A 21,686-nucleotide genomic window follows, 5' to 3' on the forward strand; every position below is an offset into this window, starting at 1 on the left:
TTAACACACCCATCACCTCACATCGTTAACTCGTGTGTGTGTGTGATAAGGACACTTAAAACCCACTCTCGGCAACTTTAAAATGTGCAACACTGACTATAGTCCCCATGCCGTGCATGAGATCCTTGGAATCTACTCATCTTACAGTGGAAAGTTTATGCCCTTCAACCTGTCTCCCCATTTCCCCAGCTCTCTGCACCCCCTGGCAACCATGGTTCTGTTCTTTCTGTGGAATCAGGTGGTGGTTATGGTTTTTGTTTCATTTTGTTTTGTTTTTTTAGATTCCACATGTAAGGGATACCATATGGTATTTTTCTTTTTCTATCTTATTTCACTTAGCATAATGCCCTCCAGATTCATCCATGTTATCATAAATGGCAGTTTCCTTCTTTTATATGGCTGAATGATATTCCTGTGTGTGTGTGTGTGTGTCTTTATCCACTCATCTGTCACCAGACACCTAGGCTGTTTCCATGTCTTGGCCATTGTGAATAATGCTACGGTGGACATGGGAATACGGACATCTTTTCAAGATACTAATTTCCTTTCCTTTGCCTATGTACCCAGAAGTGGAATTTCAGGATCATATGGTAATTTTATTTTTAAAAATCTCCCCATCTGCGTTCCCACCAACGATGTACAAGGGTTTCCTATTTTCCACATCCTCATCAACACTTGCTGTCTCTTGCCTTTTTGATAACAGCCATCATACCTGGTATGAGAAGATACCTCATTGGATGGTTTGCATTTCCCTGATGATGAGTGATGTTGAAAACCTTTTCACGTACCTATTGGCCATTCCGCGAATGTCTTCTTTGGGAAAATGTCTATTCAGGACCTTTGCCCTTTTTTTAATTGGGAATATTTACTTTTTTGCTATTAAGTCGTATGATTCCTTTATATATTTTGTTATTAACTCCTCACGAGGGGCTATAGATGACAAATCATTTCTCCCATACTGCAGGTTGTCTTTTCAACGTATTGCTTCTTTGCTGTGCAGAAGCTTTTTAGTTCTAGGTGAGCCCACTTATTGATTTTAGCCTTTGGTGCCTAGAGCTTCAGATGTTTTTTTAGTTGTGGGGTTAGAGGAGATGAGAGGGAGAATTATTAGCTACTTCTGCCAGAGGCGTTTACGCTTTTCCTGCTCTTCTCTTAACCCCCTGATCTTTTTATCCTCACTTTCCAGGCAGTATTGCGCCGGCTGCTGGCACCTCAGACTCCCCGCCTGCCTCGGGGAGTTTGTTTGAATGCCTGTCCTGTGGAATGCCCTGCTGCAGCGCACCTCTTCTGTGCTCACTCTGTTCCTTGGAAAATCCCCGCGTTCTTCTTTTTAAGATTAAATAGGCTCCCAGCAGCCCAAGAACTATAGGTACAATAGGGAACACTGAGTAGGAGTAATGGCTCACCTTACACTGACTGGCTCAAGGGAATGGTTCTTTTTGGCAAGGAAAAATGACTTCCTACCACTCAAAATGAATTTAGCATCTGTTACGGCTGAAGACATGCCCCCTCTCTGTGTTAGTTTGCTCAAGGTGAAAGAAAGTAGGAGTGTTGGTTTGCAAAGTATTTTGAAGCCAGGCGGTGGCATCGGGCTCCGTGGTGATTAGGTGGCTAGATCCGACCTCTCCCCACGGCTGCTGCCCTTGTCGGCCCCTGCTTTTTCACTTTTTGGCTTCCCTAAAGACTGTAACAAAATCAGTCTCTTTCTCACTGCTCACCCTCTGGTCTTTCCCTTAAGCTTTTTACCTTGCTCTAAATGGTAATGGTGGTAATTTAAAAACCAACACGTTTTAAAAGAATTTATTGTGGAAGGAAAAGGAAACTTCAGATGTTTACAACATCCTACAGTGTTGTATTTTTACAAAGCAAAATGCTTATAAACAGCATGAATCATTAACCATAGTGTCATCTACCTTCATTTTGCAGCCACTTTTATAGGCAAAAGAGGAAGCTCTTTGAGCCCTTTTCTTACAAAGTAAAAAATAAAAACCAATATATCTGTATTGACTGAATATCTTAAGGCAGTTTTGTGCAAGCATCCACGAGGGACTTTCCCCACCTCCTACTGGAACTCCCCAGCCGCCACTAGACCCACTTCTGCCTTTCAGCACACTGCACCCTGATTGACGTTGAGCAGGGAGGAGGCAGAGGCCTGCCACCAGGCCCGGGACCCTGGAGATCCCTCCTGGGTCAATCCACTGCCAGCAGAATAATTTTTGTCTTTAAAGAAAAAATGTGTAGACCGAAGGTAATTTCATTGGATTGGATTTAAAACTCGAAACTCCTTTCCCCTGCCACTCCTCTCTTTTATGCCTTCCTCCATCACCCAAGGCCTCTCCTTGAAGATCAAAATCACATGATTCTTTTTAGTAAAGGGGTCTGTTTTCTCCCCTCACATTAACCTAGACCTTCAACTAAATAGATACAGTGATGTCACAATTACTTTTCTTTCACAGAAAAATCAAGTGGAAAGGAGAGGCTTTGAGTGAATATGTCAGGGATCACAGGCACAGAGAGCCCACTCGGGCCAGGCCCCTGGGAAGTTGTGTGATGGCCCATCGTGTTTAAATAATTCATCCCATTTATGTAATGTCCTTGTCCTCTCAGTTTTATTGTGCTCCCTAGAGACAGACTCTCGTTGGAGATTCTAGGCCATTTTCCGTCCCTACCCTTTCTCCACTCCCTTCCTCCCCTTCCCTGCCCTCACCCAGCCTCCGATTGTCCCCATTTCCCTGGCCGTGCCCCCCGGCAGGCCTGCACTCAGGGCTGGAAGTCTTCTGGGCGGATTTTCATCTCCACGCGCCTGAGGGAGTAGCTCGAGCCGTGCCAGCCGTACCACGTGATGCCGTCCAGGTGCTTGTTGTGCTCCCCGAGGCGGTAGTAGACCCCATTGAGGTTGGAGTCTGTGCAGCAGTTGTACCAGTACCCACCTGGCCCAAGAGAGAGATCGGGGCCATGAGCCCGGTTCGTCCCCGCCCCAGAAATGGCGGACACACGGGACAGGAGGCTTGGCGGAGCTGCCGTTTGAACCGTAGCTCTGCAGTCAGAAGTGCCAAAGCCAGAACGCCGGGCCACGCGGCTCTAAATCCGGCTTTAAATTGGTCCTTCCCCGCTGGGACCAGCCCCCGAGCCCCCCCACCTCACCTTTGCGGAGCTGTGCACACTTGTCCAGGCAGTTGTCGTTGTCCTTGTCCTTGGTGCTGAAGGCCGTGTTGTTGTGGTAGAGGAGGGCGTCGTTCCCCACGTTGCCGCTGTAGTTCCCCAGGAAGAGGCGGTAGCTGTTCAGTTCGTTGCCCAGAGCGAAGCGGCTGTACTCGGCGTGGCGCAGGTTGCCCTCCCAGTCCTGTTGGGGAGCAGGTGGACCTTAGAGAAGCAGCGCGGGGGCTGTGTTTCCCGCCACGCCACCGGCCTTCTCTCTCTCGGCTCACAGCCACACGTCCGTCTGTCCGTTTGCGCGGGGGCCCAGCGAGCCTTTATCACTTGTTTGCCTCTGGCTACCACACTAGGCTTGGGAGTCACAAAACAAGGGTCCCAGAGCAAGTCTCGCTCCTGAGTCGCCATCTGGCCTGGATTAGCCCCTCTTTCTGCATCCTTCCTGTCCCTGTCTGTCTGTGAGGTGTGGGTGTGTGTCTCTCTGTGTCCCACTCAGAGTCACTGGAGAAGGTAGCGGGTCCTCCATTCCCTCCACGACCGTCACCAGTCAGTGTCGATAAGGTTTGCACATAGAGGAGCTCAAGCCCCAGGCCCGAGTGGGGACTGTAGTGTGTCAGCACAGCTGACTGTTGGATCCCCCCACTCTGGCCCGAGTCCAGCCTCTTGTGTATCTGCAGCCTCGCTTTTGGGAGCAAATAGGAAAAACTCTCTTCTCAACTGCACTACAGCCTGCAGGAAAACCGCCGTAATAAGCACACAAGCCTGTAGTCAGAAAGAGTGGAAAGGGCGCCCCCAGAGTCGTGCACAGTTGTGTGTGGCACCTGCTCCAGTCCTAGGGGCCTTGTGCTCACCTCCATCTCCACACGCAGCCGGGTTGGCCGTCTGGAGAGCCGGTGGATGTGTTCGTTGCCCAGCCAGAAGTCCCCGCGGATGCTGCCAAAGCCCTGCTTGTACTGCTTCCAGTCCCGGAAGAAGGAGACGAGGCCACTCTTTCGTCTCTGGATGGTGGTCCAGCCGCCGCCTGACGTCTCCATGTCACAGAACACCTGTGGCAGAGAGGATGCTCTGGTCGGGGACCCACAGAGGCAGGCAGAGGAGCCCGAGGGCGGGCCTCGTCGCCTCCCTCCCATTGCCGCAGGGCCAGTGGATGTGCGCGGGCTCACTACGACTCTACCCCGGTGTCAGCGAGCAGGAGTGGGGCGGTGGCTTGCTAAGGGAGAATTGTCAAAATTGAGGAGGGGGGCAATTGCACGTATAGTTGCAAGAGAAGAAAATCCATGTGTGCTCTCTACGTGTTCTCTCTTATCTCCTTCCCCCAAGAATAACTGCTCTGGGTCGTGGCAAGAGATGTCAACAAGTCGGGTGGAGGTTATAGAATTATCTGTGTCGGAAGATTTGGTGTTTGGTCAGTAATGATTTGAAGGGGCAAAAGAGATGCCGGGGGAGGGGTTTCCCCCCACAAACTGAGTGTGTGTGTGGCTAGCTCTCTGGTACTCGGTGTGTCTGATTCTCTGTCTTGAGTTTCCCATTCTCTAGACCATGATTAGTCCTGTTGCCCCCAGCTCTGTGAGGGGGCAGAGGACCGATGGTAGAACCTGGGCCGTGGGCTCTGGTGACCTCACCTCCAGCTCAGGGCTGCCCAGAAAGTCATCGGGAGGAAGCTTGTACACCCCAGAGATGCGGTAGTTCTTCTGGTAGAGGGACGAGCAGTCATAGATGGCGTCTGTAATAGGAGCAAACCGCAGGAGTGAGCATCCAAACCCAGGGGCTCCATGGCAGGTGGGCACTCGTGCCCCGTCTCCACTGAAAGTTTAAAAACTGAGATCTCATTTCTACCACGCAATTCACACGAGTGTTCATTACTAGGCAGGGTCTGGGTTTTGGAGGGGTGTGGCCATTGGGAGACCAAAAGGAGTGTCTTTTGGCTTCGTTGGTGGTGGGGAAGCCCTCACCTGGATAGCAGCATCAATGGGACCATCAAACAGGTGGTTTCAGGTTAACTCTGAAATAGATCATCCTGCTATGTTCTGTTCTTCTAGGCCACGATCTCTGGGAACATTACAGTGTGCGAGGGCCACGTAATAGATGCGCCTGTTTAATAAATTCCACTTCTGGGACCGCTAGCCTCTCTTACCATGTACGTTATGAGCATCTCATAGGGTCTGGTTTTGTTGTTTTCTTGGTTTATTTGGGGGTGGGGGTGGTTTTTCAGAGGGAATGGCTATTTCTACCTTTGAGAATGGCTATTTTTATCTAGATTGCCTACAAGGACCCTAATTGAGGGAGATCAATTTAACATCTTCTTCCCCGAACCACCCCCCCGCCCCCCGCTGCTTCGTCTAACACTGCTCATTCCTCAAACGGAAGTGCAAACACCCTGAGGAACCCATGGAGGCCTCCCCTGGCAGCATTATTAAAACAAGCAAACCAGAGCATCGAACAGGCTGGTGTTCACCCTGGGGTTGATTTAAACGCTTCCTTGGCCATCTTGGGGCTACAGCTTTGTGCCAGATTTTGTCTCCAGGTCTCAAATATCAAAGAAACCGCCTTTCCTGATGGGATTCAAAGAGCGGGAACTCTTGCTGTCCAGGAGACGCTTCCTGTCCTCTGTCTCTGGGGTTCTTTTCTTGGAGGCCCCTGCGCTGGGCCTTCGAGAAGAGCCCTTCGAGAGACGCTCACTGCCACCAGGAACTGTCCCAGAGTGCTCCTGCAGAGCACACTGAGGGAGGGGGAGATGTGTGCCTTCGCCATCAGCGTCCTTCATTTTCTGTTACTGAGGAGAGCATCAACTTACTGCTTTCTCCGATGAGCTACCTGCTTAGAGAGTCTAAAGGTGACCCAGCAGCTGGCAATCGAGAAGAAAACAGAGGAAGGATGTCCTGGGCAAGAAGAGTAGGAGGCCCAGCAGGAGAGCTGCCTTTGACCCCCAAGAAGCTCCCTGCTGGGAGGGGAGAAAACTCCAGTTGGAGGAGTAGGGGGCGGCACAATCAGAGTCCCGCCTGGCCTGCTCTGCCGCGCCAGGCCAAATCGGGACGCGCTTGTCTGGAAAATGTCCTGAGGATACCTTTCTAGTCCCACACTGAGGGGCAGGAAGTACATGCTTAGGAAGTGATTTTCACATGGTGGTTTATTGGGTAACGGGCCATTTAAGCTTATTTCACGTTAAAGCTTTTTCTCTGTTTGAACTGAGAGTCATCAGTGACTCACTGTCTTCTATTTCTTGACTTGGTCTATGATGTGACCGAAAGTTTTTATATCAGTAATAAATGACATATCTGTAGAATATTCGCCTGACAAGTAACGATTTCCTGATGATTTCAGAAACCCCAGTTTCTTCTCTCTGAACAGTAAATTCACCTTAGCCGGTCTGAGCCAACCTAACTAGAAACCAGAAGTTATTTTAGGAAAGAAAGCATTGGATGTATCTTACGTGGGGGGCTTCCAAAAATCCAGATTTCAGCATCACATTTTCTTATTTGCTGTAATGGGAGAATTTTATTTGAGATCCTGGGGGAAAATAGAAATCTCAGAAGTGAGGAACCTCGAGCCTCTCCTTCCTGACCCAAAGGAATTCTTCTTCTGGCTCTAGGCAGCATCTATACCTAATTCTGAGCCAGGGGGCAGAGTCAGGTTTGCAGAGACAGGACACAAAAACCCATTAATGCCCATTCCACTAAATCTTAGGGACACAGGAGAACTGTTTTTGGCAAAACTTGGTTCCTACAACGATAGATGTTACAGTTTTGGTGCTCAATCCTGCTTCCTTAGGACTGTGGGTACAGCCTGTCGGCTCTGGGTGAGGAAGCGAACCCATCAGGGAGACTTAAACCCTGTTTCTAAGGCTTGCGATGTGACTCTGGGCAAACCACGTCGTCCCTGTGCGCTCCGGGATGGGGATTCGTACCTTCCTTACGCTGAATCATGGTGTGAGTAAAGACACTGTGCAGACATTGGGGAAATTGACAGAAATTTACAGAACATTAGAGCCGGTGGCACATACCCAGGAAAATACACCCCCAAAGAACCCCCAGTCATCATTCTGATGGCCAAGCCATCTAGAAACCATGCCACACAGAGACGCTCCGGTGTTTGAACGAGAAGGTGGCAAGTAGCGTGAGGACACGTTCTCCTTACCTGCCGAGGTCTGGGTGACAGTCTGTGCTGCCTGTAGCTGCATAATGTCAATCTGGTTGTTCATTTCCGAGTACTTGCTCTCCGCGTCTGTGAGCCGTGACTCCATGCGCTTGGTGCTGCTCTCCAGCTCCATCACCTGCATGACCACGCTGACCCAGTCCCTCTCCTGCTTCTCGCTCAGTTCGCTCAGCAGACTGCTCAGATTGGCAATCTGGGCCCTGAGCTCCTTCGCCTCCTCACAGCAGGCGGCCGCCTTGAGCTGCGCGGGTGTCTTGCGCTTCGGGGGCTTCTGTGGCCACGCTGGGTGGCTGACAAAGGCCGTGATGAAAATGCAGAGCCAGGTCATAGCTGAGAGAGTCTTTTTCAGCATCTTTCGTGGGCCTGGGTGGGGAAGGATCTTCCTTTGGGGGATCTGGATATGCCCGGCTGAGGTCTGCAAAGCTGCAGCAAATTACAACTGTGCACTTTCACTCCGGATGGGCTCACCACCCTGTTGCTTTCTGTCCTCCCTTGCTCTTTCTTAGCCTTTCTCAAAGCTTGGGTTTAAAAGTGCAGCCTAACTGGGCTCCCTGTACCTTTCTTCCCAAGCCTGAACGCTCTACAAACTCAGCATCTTAAATATTGTTTGCTGCCTGCACCTCCACCCCCACTGTGGCCGTGTATGGTGCCTTAGCCCCTCCCAGCTCATCTGGGAGGGTCAGGTGCCTGTTGGGTGAAGTCAGCGTAAACTTAGGCCAGAGGGGAGGAGGGACACAGTGGCGAGTCTTTCTTTCCTTGCCTGCACAGTCTCTGGGCTGGGACAAGAGGACTATGAATTTGTGTGTTTCCAATTTCGCCTGGTAGATTATGCCCCTGCCAGCCACTGGCTCAGCTCTATCAGCGAGCAGGGCAGGGTCGGAAGAATTTCCAAATTCCGTTCTAAAGGTTACATAACCGTGGGGTGAGCGTAAGGTAGGCAAAGAGAATTGGGAATACGACTCCCGCTCACCCAGGGAGGCCTGTTAATGTAATCCATGCTGTTTATATGAGGATCTGGTATATTTTGGCATCCTGCTGAGTGTGCTCTTAACAAGGCTGGTTATTCCTTTCTCTGATCATCACTCAGAGAATGATGTTTTACAAAACCCTCGTTCCGCCTAGATCTAACACTGTCACGGTGGAAAATCTCCAACTTAGAAGAGCTCTAGAAATAGAAAGAGTAAGCATCTTAGGAAGCAAAAAAAGGCTTTGTGGTTTGTATCCACAGGATTTGCTCAGTCATCTTTCTTCTTACGTACTTCCTTCTTCCACAAGTGGGCCCGTATTGGCTCCTCGCACGTGGCATTTGACAAGGAGGTGTCGGAGAGGACGGCAGGGACAAAAACTCAGGAGTGCCGGACACGGTCCTGGCACGGTCATGCCGATGTACTTCCGTCGGTCTGTAGGCACAACGGAGAACAGGCCCATCCTTGGCCCGTGATTCAAAACTTGGAACGTACATTAAATCATAGGGAAAAGAATCTCTGTCACCTAACCCATATCGACAGTCTTATGTCCCTCTTCCTGTACAATACAGTTTGCAAATCTGAAGCTCTTCTCTATATCTGATGTACGTCCCTGAAAATAGGGATGCTGTCACTTCTCATGCATTGGAACGGAAGGGCACTACTCCTTTGAAAACAAATGGGAAAAACCTGGGGCTTCGGCAAACCGTAAATACTTAAAATGAGCTTTTCACTGAGAACGAATACAGAGGCCTCTCCATCCTTAAGCAGTAACTGCCTCTGTCTTTGGAACGTGCTCTTTCTGCTTCCATGTTACGGAGCCACCGAGGCAGACCCCGTCCTGTTGCTGTTCCATGTGGGTCCTTCACACACAAGCCTGGTGCCCGACAGCCCTCCTTCCCTGCCATGACCCCCGGAGTCCCTTTACAGGTGGCACTTCTGGCTTCAGAAAGTCATTTCTGTTCAGCAGCTAGAGTTACCAAACAGGTTTTCTCCCCCCCTTTAAATCACTAAGCGGTTGTGGCTCAGGCGTCCCAGGGTTCGTTTTCTCCCTTCCTGAGTCCCCTTGCCTACCGAGGGGTGAGGGTGTGGCTGGCCCCCCACAGCAGCTTGCCAGTCCTCTCAGAAGAGCCTGTTTAGAATTGGCAGCCAGTCCCCGCTCTTATTTCGCAAATACCCAGCCCAGCTGGGCACTGCGGTCTCGGCCACATGGAGTTCATTTCGCTAACACGAACCCAGCCCCAACCATCCGCATCCAACGGCCTCCTGAACCCGGTGAGGATCTTCACGTCGATCTCCCAGCCATCAGCTGACACTGAGCTTTTGCCCTGTGCCACACAGGCATGTGGAGCATCCTTTGTGACCCTGCCGTCCCGGTGCTCCCCCCGCAGCAACGTGATAGAGAAAGGATCAGTGGAGCTTTATGGATTCCCAGCCAACTTTCTGTTTGTTCTTCCCAGTGGCCACTTCCCCGGCCCAAACAGGAAATTGTTACGAATAGATTTTCATATCTGGGCAGAAAGTGAATCAATCATTTGTATTTGCAGCCCATGTAGCAATCCCTTCTGGGGGTTCATAGGTTTGGATCAGAAGCACCTAGCTGTTAGCATGAATGCCTACTCTCTGACATTTGTTTGCTGAAAGCCTGTTTCTAACATGAGGTACAAGTTAGAGACAGAAGCTTTCCTTATTTGAAGATTTTCTTAAATCACCTAAGCTGCCCAAATGTCAATAGCCCTCCCAATTAAAAAACAAATAGCAAATTAAGAGTGTTTCCCATGCTGGAAGATTATCAGTCCTGCATACATCCACAACCCTGCGATGTCCTAGATTCTGAGTTTCTGAAAGAAAGAAAAGTAAGCCCTTGTTTTGAGTACAGCTAAGCCAGTGGAGAAAACCAGGAAGAATGTGGAGGACGAGACCAGTTTTCCCTTCTCCAAGAGGCTTTTACCTTCTCTGCCCTTCAGTGGATAAAGTGACCATAAAAATGGGAATTAACTGAGAAAATAAGGAAAGCCTGTGTTGGACATCTTGCAGTTTTTCCTTTTCTCTATTTTGCTGCTGGTGAAAGAGGGTCAGCTTGGTGTTTCTGGGGAAGATGTTTGTGAAAATCAAATTTATAGTCTTAATGAGAAAAAGCCAGCGAGCTTTTACTTAGCCTGGAAGTTCTCAGAGACTTCACAGTCTGGGCCGTACTGCCTTGGGCTGGCACCAAGGACGGGAAGCCTCCAGCAGCCTGAGGATTACAGAGCTGGGTAAGACCTAGAGGTGGTCTCTCCTTCCATGCAAATGGAGCGTCATGTCGCATTGTCTCGAAAACGTCCCGATTGGAGAGCCTCCTCCTTTGCTAATATATTCCTGCCCCTGCCTGCCCTTAAACCACCACTTGCACAGTTGGTGAGGGAAACAGCTACCCTTAGAACCCGACTCTCAGTTTGTGGCATGAGTACATCTCAGAAGAACCTGCCTGCCTTGTTGTTAGTTTAATAGTGTTCTTTATGGGGATATTTTACTTCTCCTAAAGTCTTAGTGAGTCACGGCTTTGCCTTACTGTATGCGGCCATTTAATACCCGATGCTTCTTCTTCCTTTTTTTTTTTTTAATGTTTATTTATTTTTGAGAGAGAGACAGAGTGTGAACAGGGAAGGTACAGAGAGAGGGGGAGACGGGAGACACAATCTGAAGCAGGTTGCCAACTCCAGGCTCCGTGCTGTCAGCACAGAGCCCGACGCGGGGCTCGAACTCACGAACCGCGAGATCATGTCCTGAGCCGAAGTCGGACGCTTCACCGACTGAGCCACACCCACGTGCCCCAATACCTGACACTCCTGTCGCTCAGTCCTATTTCCGCCTCAGTTAAATGCCACCCACCCCAGGAGGCACATCCATCTCTTCCCTAAGTCTCCTGATCTGCCACTTGTACCAGAGTGCATTCTGGACGTGTTAGAAATCGTTTCTCTTGTGCTTCCTTCTAGAGTCTATTGTTTCACGACAGCACCTAGCAAGAGAGTCTGTCTCTGCGCTCAGACTTTGTAGCAAACGTCTGTTCTGTTAGCCAGCATGTACATTGCAGAGCACCGTTAACAATGCCGGCCCAGCCTCAACTGCCTCACCGTCCAGTTGGAGAAACAGGCAGCTGAGCTCTGGGACAGTGTGACATGCTAGGAGAGGGACACAGAGGAGGAGGAGTGCCCAATTCAGATGAGGTCCAGAAGGCCTCCCAAGGGGAGTGATACCCAGGTTTCACAGAGAAAGGAGGAGGTAGCCAGGGGTGGGAGGCGGGCATTCTGAGCAAGGTGTAGCTTTGTGAAAGACCTTGGCTTAGTAGGAGGACGTAAGTAGTTGAGTGTGGCTTAAGAGTCAGGGGCAGAGGACAGTAAAGCCAGAGAGGTGGAGGGGAGCCAGGCCTGAGGGCCCCGAGGAGTCCACGTGAGGGGCGTGATTGCTCCTCTGAAGACAGACGAGTCTCTGGAAGGAATCTAAGCAGCTCCTTACCCTTGTTGCTCTGTTTTCCTGAGTCTCACCGGGAAAGGGGCTTTTTGTACTTGCCCCACAAGATTTTTAACTGGAAATGGGACGGCCTAGGACATCCGAATTTCTTGAAATTGTAATGCGTTCATATTAAATGCCCCGAAGGGATCATCTGGCTTGAAGATTAAGGAGGCGGTATATGAAGGACTTGAAATAGTTGGGTCTAGAATCAGACAAATCTGGGTTCTAATCCCTTCCCATCATTGGTAGTTCCATGACCCTGGGCAAATTATTTCTCTGAGTTTACAGATCTGTGCAGTGGTGATGCAAATCCTAACTACTTTACCTCACAGGATTTTTGGTTCAATGAAGCAAAGGATTAAAAATAGTTAAGGCGGGGCACCTGGGTGGCTCAGTTGGTTAAGCATCCGACTTCAGCTCAGGACATGATCTCACCATTTGTGAGTTTGAGCCCTGCATCAGGCTCTCTGCTATTGGCTCAGAGCCCGCTTCAGATCCTGTCTTTCTCTCTCTCTCTCTCTCTCTCTCTCTCTCTCTCAAAAATAAAATAAACATTTAAAAAATAATCATAAAATAAAAAATAAAAATAGTGAAGGCATTTCTGAATAAGATAAATAAATTTGGAGGAATTAAACTGAGAAATCAATATTTATCATAAAGCTACTGTAAGTGATTAAAGGCAGCGTAGTGGTGGCACAAGGCTAAACTCACAGATAAATGGAGCAGAATCAAATGTCTGGAAACACCCGCATGTGTGTAGACACTTGATTTTTGACAAGGTGGCACCACGAAACACTAAGGAAAGCACAGTCTTTTCGGCAAGTTCTTCCAGGTCAGCTAGGTAGCCTTACGGGGAGAAGAGGGCTCTTGACCCTTACCTCACACCACACATAAAACTTCAAGTTCAGAGGAGGCTTCCGTTCCACATGTGGAAGGTAAAACCAAAGCTTCTAGAAGATAACATAGGATATTATCTTCGGCATCTTGGGGGTAAGCAAAGATTTCTTAAACAAGATACAAAGAGCACTAACCATACAAGAAAACAGTATCAAATGCAATAGAAGGAGTCATCTCTGTTCATTAGAAGACACCACGAAGAGAGCGAAAAGGGAGGAAGATTATCTCCAATAGATATCTTTGTGTTTATTGCATCCAGATTATACGTACAACTCTTCTCAAACAACTTTGAAAAAGGTAGCCAACTTAAAGATTGGCAAGACTTATTTCACAAAAGAAGATCTCCACAAGGCCAATAAACATGAAAAGCTGCTCAAGCTCCTTAGTCATTATGGAAATTCAAATCAAAACTCTCCCATGCCGCCAATACACTGCAATGGGAAACACGGACAGTACCAAGTGTTGACAAGGATGTGGAGCCATTGGGCTTTTCAGGTATTTCCGGTGGAAATGTCAATTGCTGAAACCACTCTGGGGAGCAATTTGTCCGTGTCCTCGAAAGCAGAACACACCCTGTAACCCAAAGGTGCTACTTCTTGGTAGGGTCCCAACAGAAACGCCAGCACCCTTGCACCAAAGCCAGTACAAGAACGTGTGTAGGGACAGCACTCGTACGGCCAAGAGCTGACAGCCACCTACATGCCCATCAGTGGGAAGATGGATACTTTGTGATATATTCATAGAGTGAACGAGTCTTCAGCACTAGAAGGAAGAACGACCGTGGCATGTTGGTGGCACATAGCAACACGGACGTATGTCCCAGACATCGTGTTGAGCATCAGGTGAGGTTCAAAACATGGCAAAACTGTGGGGCACCTGGGTGGCTCAGTCAGTTAAGCATCCGACTCTTGCTCTTGGCTTAGGTCATGATCTTACAGTTTCGTGAGTTCAAGCCCCACATCAGGCTCTGCACTGACAGCTCAGAAGCTGCCTGGGATTCTCTCTCCCTCTCTCTCTCTCTCTGTGCCCCTCCTCTGCTCGTGCTCTCTCTGTCTCTTTTGATGTAAATAACTAAACTAAAAAAAAAAAAAAAAAAAAAAAACGGCAAAACTAACCAGTTGCGTCGAGGTCAGATAGTCGTTGCCTCTAGAGATGAGGAGGGGAGCCGCGGTCAGGACAAGGCTCAGTGTTTCTGGGACCCTGGCAGCATGTTGTGTTCTGTTTCTCGCTCTGGGTGGTATTTACAAGGGTATCTTCACTCCGCGATTTATCAAGCTGCACACTGTGTGCACCTTTCTATATGTGTGTTACACTTCAACTAGGAAGTTGATTCAAAAATCGATAGTGCACATGATACAAGTTAGTGACGAACACATAGTCAATGTCCAGCAAATATTAAGTATTACTAGTTAGGTATGCAGTTATCATCTCATCAGAAAAGCCCTCCCTGCCCTTCCGAGTCTACACTAAGCCCCCCCACCCCACGTTAGTCTCCATCTAGGTGCTCTGTTTTCTTCTTGGTGTTTACCTTCACAGCATTTATTTCAGGGTTTTTTGGTTTGTTTGTTTTGCTTTTGTTTTCGTTTTTTTTTTTTTTTGTATATCTGTTTCACCAGCCCGTAAGCTCTGCGAAAGCAAAGACCTCGTCTGTCGTATTTACCACGGTAGCTCTAACATCTATCTCTTGGCACCAGACTGAGACCAAAGAGCTCCTTATTTGGAACTCATCAAGTGAAAGAATGAATCCCCAGCAGAAGGTTCTCTTCACCTAAAACATCTGTTGTGGAGACTCAGGGTCTCTATCCATGGTCGTTGGCGGTACTTTGTCACCGTGAGGTCTTCATCATTGGCCCCTGCGTTCTGTCCTGCTCTGAGTCCATTTTCCTTCTGTAGGTCTTAGACACAGAATCAAAGGAAGTGGGAACTGGAAACACTGAGATCATCTGGCTCAACCTTGTATTTTAATCAATAACTGGGGGCAGCATCCTCACTGTGTAATCCCTTTGTCTCCCTGGAAACCATCGATCTGTGTCTCCCTCCTCTTTCTTTACGTATGAAGACCAACAGAAGGACCACAGAGCATTTGGGGCAAGGTTTTGTCCCGCTCCACTTTATTCCAGAGGCCTGGGTAAATGGCCTATCTGATCACTTCCGCCTGCATCAGCCTGTTTGTTCACCATCACCGTGGCCTGAGGGGCCACACGCAACAGCTGACATTGAAGGCAGAATGAAGTCGCATGTCCCCGTAAAAACAGCCGCATCTCGGGGCAGCTGTGTTCACCAGAACTTATCCGGGAACCTGACAGATCTTGCTGTCCCCAAAAGGGGATGAAATACCCATTACGTTACAATAGCAGAAAGTCACTCTCAGCCGGAGACAAGACCCCGTCAGAAGTGCAGGATAGGATCACACGTTCGTACCCAGGTGCCCTGGGATCCCCAGAGCTTCCCTTCAGGCCGGACCTCTGCCGCCCTGACATAGGCAGCACTGATGGGAAAAGGGAACTGTAATTCTCTGAGAACATTCGAGAAAGTGTGCCAGTTGTGCCTGAGCAACCAATTAATGGCAAGCGTGACTGCGCTTTGCCATTTACCGGCGAGGGGCTAGAGGGGTGAATAAAACCCACTCTGTCTTAATTCTAAACACATGTTCCCAGGGTGTCACCGCTGTGTTGCTTGGAAGTATGAGTCCTGCTTTCACAGTTGTTTCCTGGCTTCCAGAAAAGTTACAGAGTCGTGTTCTTTTCCCCTACCTCTGCTGGAAGAAAAAGCACTCTGGCCAGAGGGGTGAGGATTTGCTCAAAGCTCCTCACTTCTCGACAAAAACACATTCCAAACCTCTGGGCTCATGCTGACTTCAAAAGTGCAATGTGCCTCTAGGAATCTGTACCCCTTGTAGGGCAGCTCCACACAGGGGAGAGTGGATGGACAGAGGAAACCCCCGTGCAGGCAGAGCACAAACGCAGATTGTATCTTCCCGGGCCCGTCTTTTGCCTTAGTGCCCTCTTAACATCCAGCCCTACCCAAGAGGTCAGGTCTCTCACCAGTCGCCAGGAGAGCATAAATGTATCTCTGGCTGTTCTGAAGGCTTTCTACAGGTTCACTGGACGACAGCCTGTCTTTATAGAGCACCTCAGAAACCCCAGGGAAGCTGCCTGTCAGTGTGGAAAGCCGGCCGTCCGCAGGGAGCCGTACGAAGGGAAGAATCCCGGGGTTTCCCCTAAAGCTGAACCAAAAGGACACAGGGTCTTTCATTGCAGCCCAAGACCATCCCAAAGGGAGAAGCTCGCAGTAGTTCAGTAGTAAATGTCTGCCCTTCCACTGTACGTAGCTCACCCGCCAGAACGCCTCGAGGTTTAATGGGACCAGTAAATGGTGAGTTAGAGACGGTGCTTCTGATTTTTATGTACTTCTGGGGCGGGGCGGGGCGGGGGTTACTGCTGGCAACTAAACCACGTCACAGCGCTCTCAAGCCTTGAATTATATGCCATATCATGATTCAGAGATGTTAAAGTGTGTGTCTTACAACTGGCGGAGTACAGTAGGGGTTGGGTTCTGCCCCATGGCCACCCCTGACAACGTCCGTGCAGTGATGGCGAAACGTATTGGTGGTGACACCATTGGTCTCTCCAGATACTTTTGGTCATCTCATAGACTTTGAATTTCGGTGGCCCGTTTATAGCGTGTCATGCTCATCTTCTACTGGCTTGGCCTTACCAAGAAGTAGGTTTATTTTTCCCTCTTCCCTGACTCCAGAATGGGCATCAGTGTTTCTACAATGTGGCCTCTCAGGGGAGCGGAGGGCCACCTCACGTCCGCGTACCCAGTTAGGTGGGGAGAAGAGCTCAGCACTGCAGATCAGCAGACGCCAGCTCATTTACCTTTCTGTGTCCCAACTTCGTCCCCGCGAGAGACTGAGGCAGAGCTCTCGGACATCGGGAAGCCAGGAAATCAGTATTTTACCCAAAATATCAACTCTGCTTTGAGTGAAGACATTTGATAATGAGCCTTGGGTTCACTCTAGCAGCCCTCGCCGCTTTTGTCCTCTTCCTGACAGCTCCTCTTTCTAATCGGCTCTCTCAGAGCTCTTCAATCCACTCTGGGTACGAAGAAGCGGAAAGGAGAAAAACCTCCAGGCATCGCCAGAAAAGGAGCAGTGCTCGTTGTTGTAGAATAAAAAGATAATGGCCAATTTGTCAAGAAGTGTTGACAAGAAAGATAAAGTTGGAAGTAATTAACTGGCTGACATGCTGGGAGTGATGTGTCTGCCAATGGCTCCCTAAATCAGCCGGAGCCTTGGAAATGTGACAGCCATTCATCATTTTTACAGCGCGCCTCTGACGGGCCCCTGGGTTGGAAACCCGGCCGGCACAAATCGTGTGCTTTGACACTTCGGGGCTCTGCGGCCTCTCCGTGCCTTATGCCGGGTTGTGCTAGGGCACCTGGGCCCCGTGTCCAGCCAGGGGCTGCCTGGAGGTGATGTGTAAAATGGGACAGCCTTCCGGGCTTGTCACTGAGCGCTGTCTTCATCTTGGGGCTTGGATTCCCAGAGCGGGCCTTGCAGACTTCTGCCGGACAGATCACTTACTGCGCGTGCGAGAGCGCCGAACGTGTGCTCCTGAGCGGCGTGCCTGGAGGTCGGGAATCTAACGCGAGTGCTGCCCGCCCACCAGCCAAGAAGGTGCCCCCGTGAGACCGATCACAGGCAGGACGAAATGGTGGAGCTGTTTAAAAGTAATTGCCAAGACTGGATCGAGTGGGAAACGCCCGTGTTACGTGCAAAAGCAACATACAAAATTGTACAAATGCTCTGCTCACTGCTGTGTATAAAACACATACCTGTTTATATAGAATATGCGTAGGTGAAAACAGTATTTTGAAAAGTGGTTGAATTGCAGTGGAGTTTAACAAGAAGATACACCTCCCCTCTCCAATCTTGGAAAGATAGGATTTTTTGTCTCCCCTGTCCCTAATCTGTCCCTAACACAGCTGTTAGTGTTCTTTTTTCCTCTTGACATCTCCCACTTTCTCACATGCAGGGTTAGCATGTCCTCCAAGTATCGTGACCGACACGCCATTTAAACTGTGACTGAAGGAAAGGGTGGAGACCAAGTAAGAGCTCTTTACCCTTAAGCCACTCTGGACTGAGACGTCGGGAACCCATTGACTGTCCAAGGCAGGCCGCTTCTTCCGCATCAAATCTTCTTTACCTGGATGCCTCAGGTGCCCTAGAACACCAGGGACACCGAATGTCCCAGCTTTGAAACCTTCTAATGAGGCCAGCCTCCTGTCTGTGAATATGTAAAAAAAGGACTAAAGTGACTTTTCCTGAGTTCCTAGAGCAGAAAAGGGAAGTTTGACCCTAACAGAGCCACAGGTGCTATCGGCATCACCTACCTAGCTGTCCGTGGGCGACGGAGGCCAACCAGCCTGCCTGCGCTTTCCTACTCCCTGAGTTTAAATCGTCCTCACGGCCTTTGTCCATGTCGCAGTTCCGATGCCCTCACGTGGCCTTCTGTCTTCACTTACCCTCTTCAGAAAGAGGCTGCCACACCCTTGGGTTCCCCAGTCTACCCTGCTGCTCCCAGAGTCCCGGGGGAACTGCCTGATAAAGACACGGGGCCCGGCCGGCCGCAGATCTCCCTGGCTCTGTGCGGGGATCACGCTTGGCACACAGAGCTAAGCCTCGGTGCTGGGAGAAGGGACAGGGAATGGTCTGAAGCAGCTCTGCCTCTACAAGAGAAGCAGGAGGGACTGCTCGATGTAGGTGGTAAGGATGCAAAGCCATGTCCCCCTTGGCCTCATCTTGGCTGGTCAGGAGCTCCTCGGTCGGACCTGCCAAGGTCCCCAGTCAGCTGTGTTGCATGTGTCCGCAGCCTGGCGCTAAGGGAATTCGGAGAATTCTTACTTGACTGGGCACCAAATAAAACACAGACTGTGGTCTGCACTAGAAATAGACAGGAGAAAGAAGGCCCGGAGCCATTTGGGAAGCGAGTGCATAACATTCTCCTAAATTCCTGATGGGAGCGCTAGGAAAGCCTAAGCGGTCCCCCAGATGTGACCGCAGATGCTCCTTATTTGACTTTCCAACAGGCTTGGGCTGCGTCCTTTTTTTTCTTAATTTTTTTTTTAAATGTCTATTTTTGAGATAGATATAGAGAGAGGACAAGCAGGGGAGGTGCAAAGAAGGAGGGAGACACAGAATCCGAAGCAGGCTCCAGGCTCCGAGCTGTCAGCACAGAGCCCGACGAGGGGCTCGAACCCACGAACCGTGAGATCATGACCTGAGCCAAAGTCGGGCGACCAACCGACTGAGCCACCCAGACGCCCCTCGGGCTTTGTTCTTAATAGCCTGAAGGTCGCTGAGGCAGCGAGGCTAAGAGATGAGGTCAATAACCAAAGGAGTCATCCCAGAAGGAATTAGTTATCAGGCCAAGCCACTTGGGATTTGACATCAATCCAGAAGCGTGGGGAGCAATGACTTTGAGAACGCTTTGGGATTTCTTCCCACGAGCCAAACCCTTTGAGGATTCTTCAGGTGATAGGAGTGGCATTTGGATGCCAAGCCAGAGACCGTCTTACCGCTATGCAGTAAGAGTCAGCATTAAGACCCCGAGCAGCTAGTGACTTAGTGATTGACCCTTTCGGTCGGTTTCATCCTCGTGGGGCTGGTCATCACCTGCACGGGAAAAGCACTGAGGAGAAGCTCGAGAGGGAGAGCCGTGAAGAAGTAAGCAGGCCCTCCCGCCAGCACTAGCTCTTCCGCCATCGCTCTTGACGGGGCATCTGCCGAGGCGGCGAGAGAATCTCCTTCACATCTGAGCCACTGGCCCTCCTGACCCGCTTCCCCTGCTTCTGGAGAAGAATTCTCAGCAGAGAGAGAAGATACATGGTTTAAGGTGTTTGCCACGGAAGGCATGGAGGCACTCTTGTCTCGTCCTTATTTGTTAATTCGGCGCAACTCTAGAAAGTGTCTCCCTCAATTGCCAAGAATTTTCCCAGTTTCTAGCTCTCAACTCCACTTCCCTTAATAAAAATTAAGTCTTGGGGTGGGGAATGAGTGAAAGTGAATGTCGGTAGAATTGCCTCTCCCCCTCTTGCTGTCCTACCTTGCTGTCTTCTTGTCTGTCTCTTCACGGGCTTTCTAACGCCAGGTTCAGTTGTGGGCTCCGGGATGATCACGTGGACAGGGCATTTCTGTTTGCTCTGTAGATTCGTGCCTGTAAGATCTCAACCGGCTGCTCCCACTGGAAGACAGAGCAGAATGCAGATAGACCCCTTCCGATTGGGCCTCCACCAGCTGGCAAAGCTCTGTGTTCTTGTGGCCTCAGCCCCTGTCGAGAGGAGACAGGAAATTCGTCAGCCTGTCCTTCTGCACTGTTCTCGTGGGCACGTTGCTGCCGAACCTCCACCTCTCTCAGCTTGTTTGCGGTCAGATCTTGTCACCTGGACTGATGTCCGTGGGGTCTGGTTTGTGTCGTTAAGCGCTTCTTTGTTGTGGGGTTTGGAACGGTTTGCCCTTTTAAGCCTCCAGCAGTAACACGGAGCGACTGAGGGGCACACAAGGGAGCGTTTATAGAACGGACAATAGAAAACTCCCAGCTGCCCCATGAAACAAGAGTTCCTCATTAAGGGGGCTTTGAGTGAAGGTGATTTCTCCCCACGAGCCAAACATAGAGCCTCTCCCTTCAGTCTCATAAAACCACATCTGAGTTTTATTAAAAGGGGACTATTTCAGGGCGCCTGGGTGGCTCAGTCGGTTGAGCGTCCCGACTTCGGCTCGGGTCATGATCTCACAGTCTGTGAGTTCGGGCCCCACATCGGACTCTGTGCTGACAGCTCGGAGCCCGGAGCCTGCTTTGGATTCTATGTCTCCCTCTCCCTCTGCCCCCCGCCCCCTGCCCATGCTCTGTCTCTCTCTCTCTGTCAAAAATAAATAAACATTTTAAAAAAACTTTTTTTTTTTTTAAAGGGGACTGTTTCAGAGGACAGCCCTGTGTCACCCAAGTAGGCAGGAGACTGGGCACTTGACTACAGAGACTCAGGCAGTCCGCACTTTGTAGCCTGGGCTGTGTCTGTAAGCCCAGCAGCCTCGGACACGCTGCCTGGGAAAAGCCCACGGTGGCGACCTGGCTGGCTGTTTTGTCGGGAAGCGTCAAGGCATACCCGCAGCTTCTGAAAGGAAAGAGACGGGATGGGAGCTTCGGGTGCAGAGGGGCGGTCAGCCACAGCGTCCATGAGGAAATTAAAACGAAAGCTTGGTAGGGCTGCTTTCTCCCGCGTGGCGGGTTATAGGGAGCACCCCCCACCCGATGCGTGCTTTCCTTCCTTGTACAAGCATTTATGCACGCCTGCTGATCCGAGAGGGGAAGGCTGAGGCGCTGTCCCTCCCGTTGCAGAGCTACAGTGCACTCTTAGTTATTAATTAAGATGCTCTTTATTTTTTAAACTTTTTTTAAGTTTACTTATTTTGAGAGAAAGCACATGCATGCAGGCAAGGAGGAGCAGAGAGAGAGGAGAGTGAGAATCCCGGGCAGGCTCTGTGCGGTCAGTCAGAGCCCGACTCGGGGCTTGATCTCATGAACTGTGAGATCATGCGTGACCTGAGCCGAAATCAAGAGTCAGCCGCTCAACCGACTGAGCCATCTTAAGGCCCCAACTTAAGATCCTTTTTAGGGGCATCTGGGTGGCTCAGTTGGTTAGGCGTCCAGCTTCAGCTCAGGTCACGATCTCGCGGTCGGTGAGTTCGAGCCCCGCATCGGGTGCTGTGCCGACAGCTCGGAGCCTAGAAGCTGTTGCAGATTCTGTGTCTCCCCCTCTCTCCGCCCCTCCCCTACTCATGGTCTGTCTCTCTCTGTCTCAAAAATAAATAAACATTAAAAAACAATTTTTTAAGATCATTTTTAATGGCACAGGACCCTGTGACCTGGGCCACAGCTTGTTCATGTGTAAAATGGGAATATTAATATTAGTGCCTACTTCATGAGATAACATATAAAAGCAGTAAGCCCCGTGGCTGGTACATAC

General features: G+C 50.1%; 2 protein-coding genes across 2 annotated transcripts in view; one reads left to right on the forward strand and one right to left on the reverse strand.

Annotated features, from left to right (window-relative positions):
- Positions 1 to 21,686, forward strand: part of MTOR (mechanistic target of rapamycin kinase) — a 135,772-nt gene that overhangs the window by 66,117 nt on the left and 47,969 nt on the right. The window lies entirely within an intron of this gene.
- Positions 2,112 to 7,919, reverse strand: ANGPTL7 (angiopoietin like 7). The gene is made up of 5 exons (XM_047083092.1): positions 7,288 to 7,919; positions 4,776 to 4,876; positions 4,005 to 4,199; positions 3,145 to 3,343; positions 2,112 to 2,930 (listed from the first exon to the last, which is right to left on the reverse strand). Exons 1-5 carry the CDS (start codon positions 7,655 to 7,657, stop codon positions 2,761 to 2,763), a joined length of 1,035 nt encoding a protein of 344 aa, XP_046939048.1. The 5' UTR covers positions 7,658 to 7,919; the 3' UTR covers positions 2,112 to 2,760.

This window comes from Lynx rufus, unplaced genomic scaffold (assembly GCF_022079265.1).
Source record: "Lynx rufus isolate CCGP_SWC_20201006 ecotype Redwood Valley unplaced genomic scaffold, mLynRuf1.p SCAF_2, whole genome shotgun sequence".
In the NCBI taxonomy this organism is placed as follows: Eukaryota; Metazoa; Chordata; class Mammalia; order Carnivora; family Felidae; genus Lynx; species Lynx rufus.

Coding starts and splice junctions, on each gene's coding strand:
- ANGPTL7 (XM_047083092.1), bottom strand. CDS start 7,657: ATGCTGAAAAAGACTCTCTCAGCTATGACCTGGCTCTGCATTTTCATC. Junction 3,344..4,004: donor GGCTGCGTGTGGAGATGGAG/GTGAGCACAAGG, acceptor GCTCCCCAACAG/GACTGGGAGGGCAACCTGCG. Junction 2,931..3,144: donor GTGTGCACAGCTCCGCAAAG/GTGAGGTGGGGG, acceptor CTCTTGGGCCAG/GTGGGTACTGGTACAACTGC.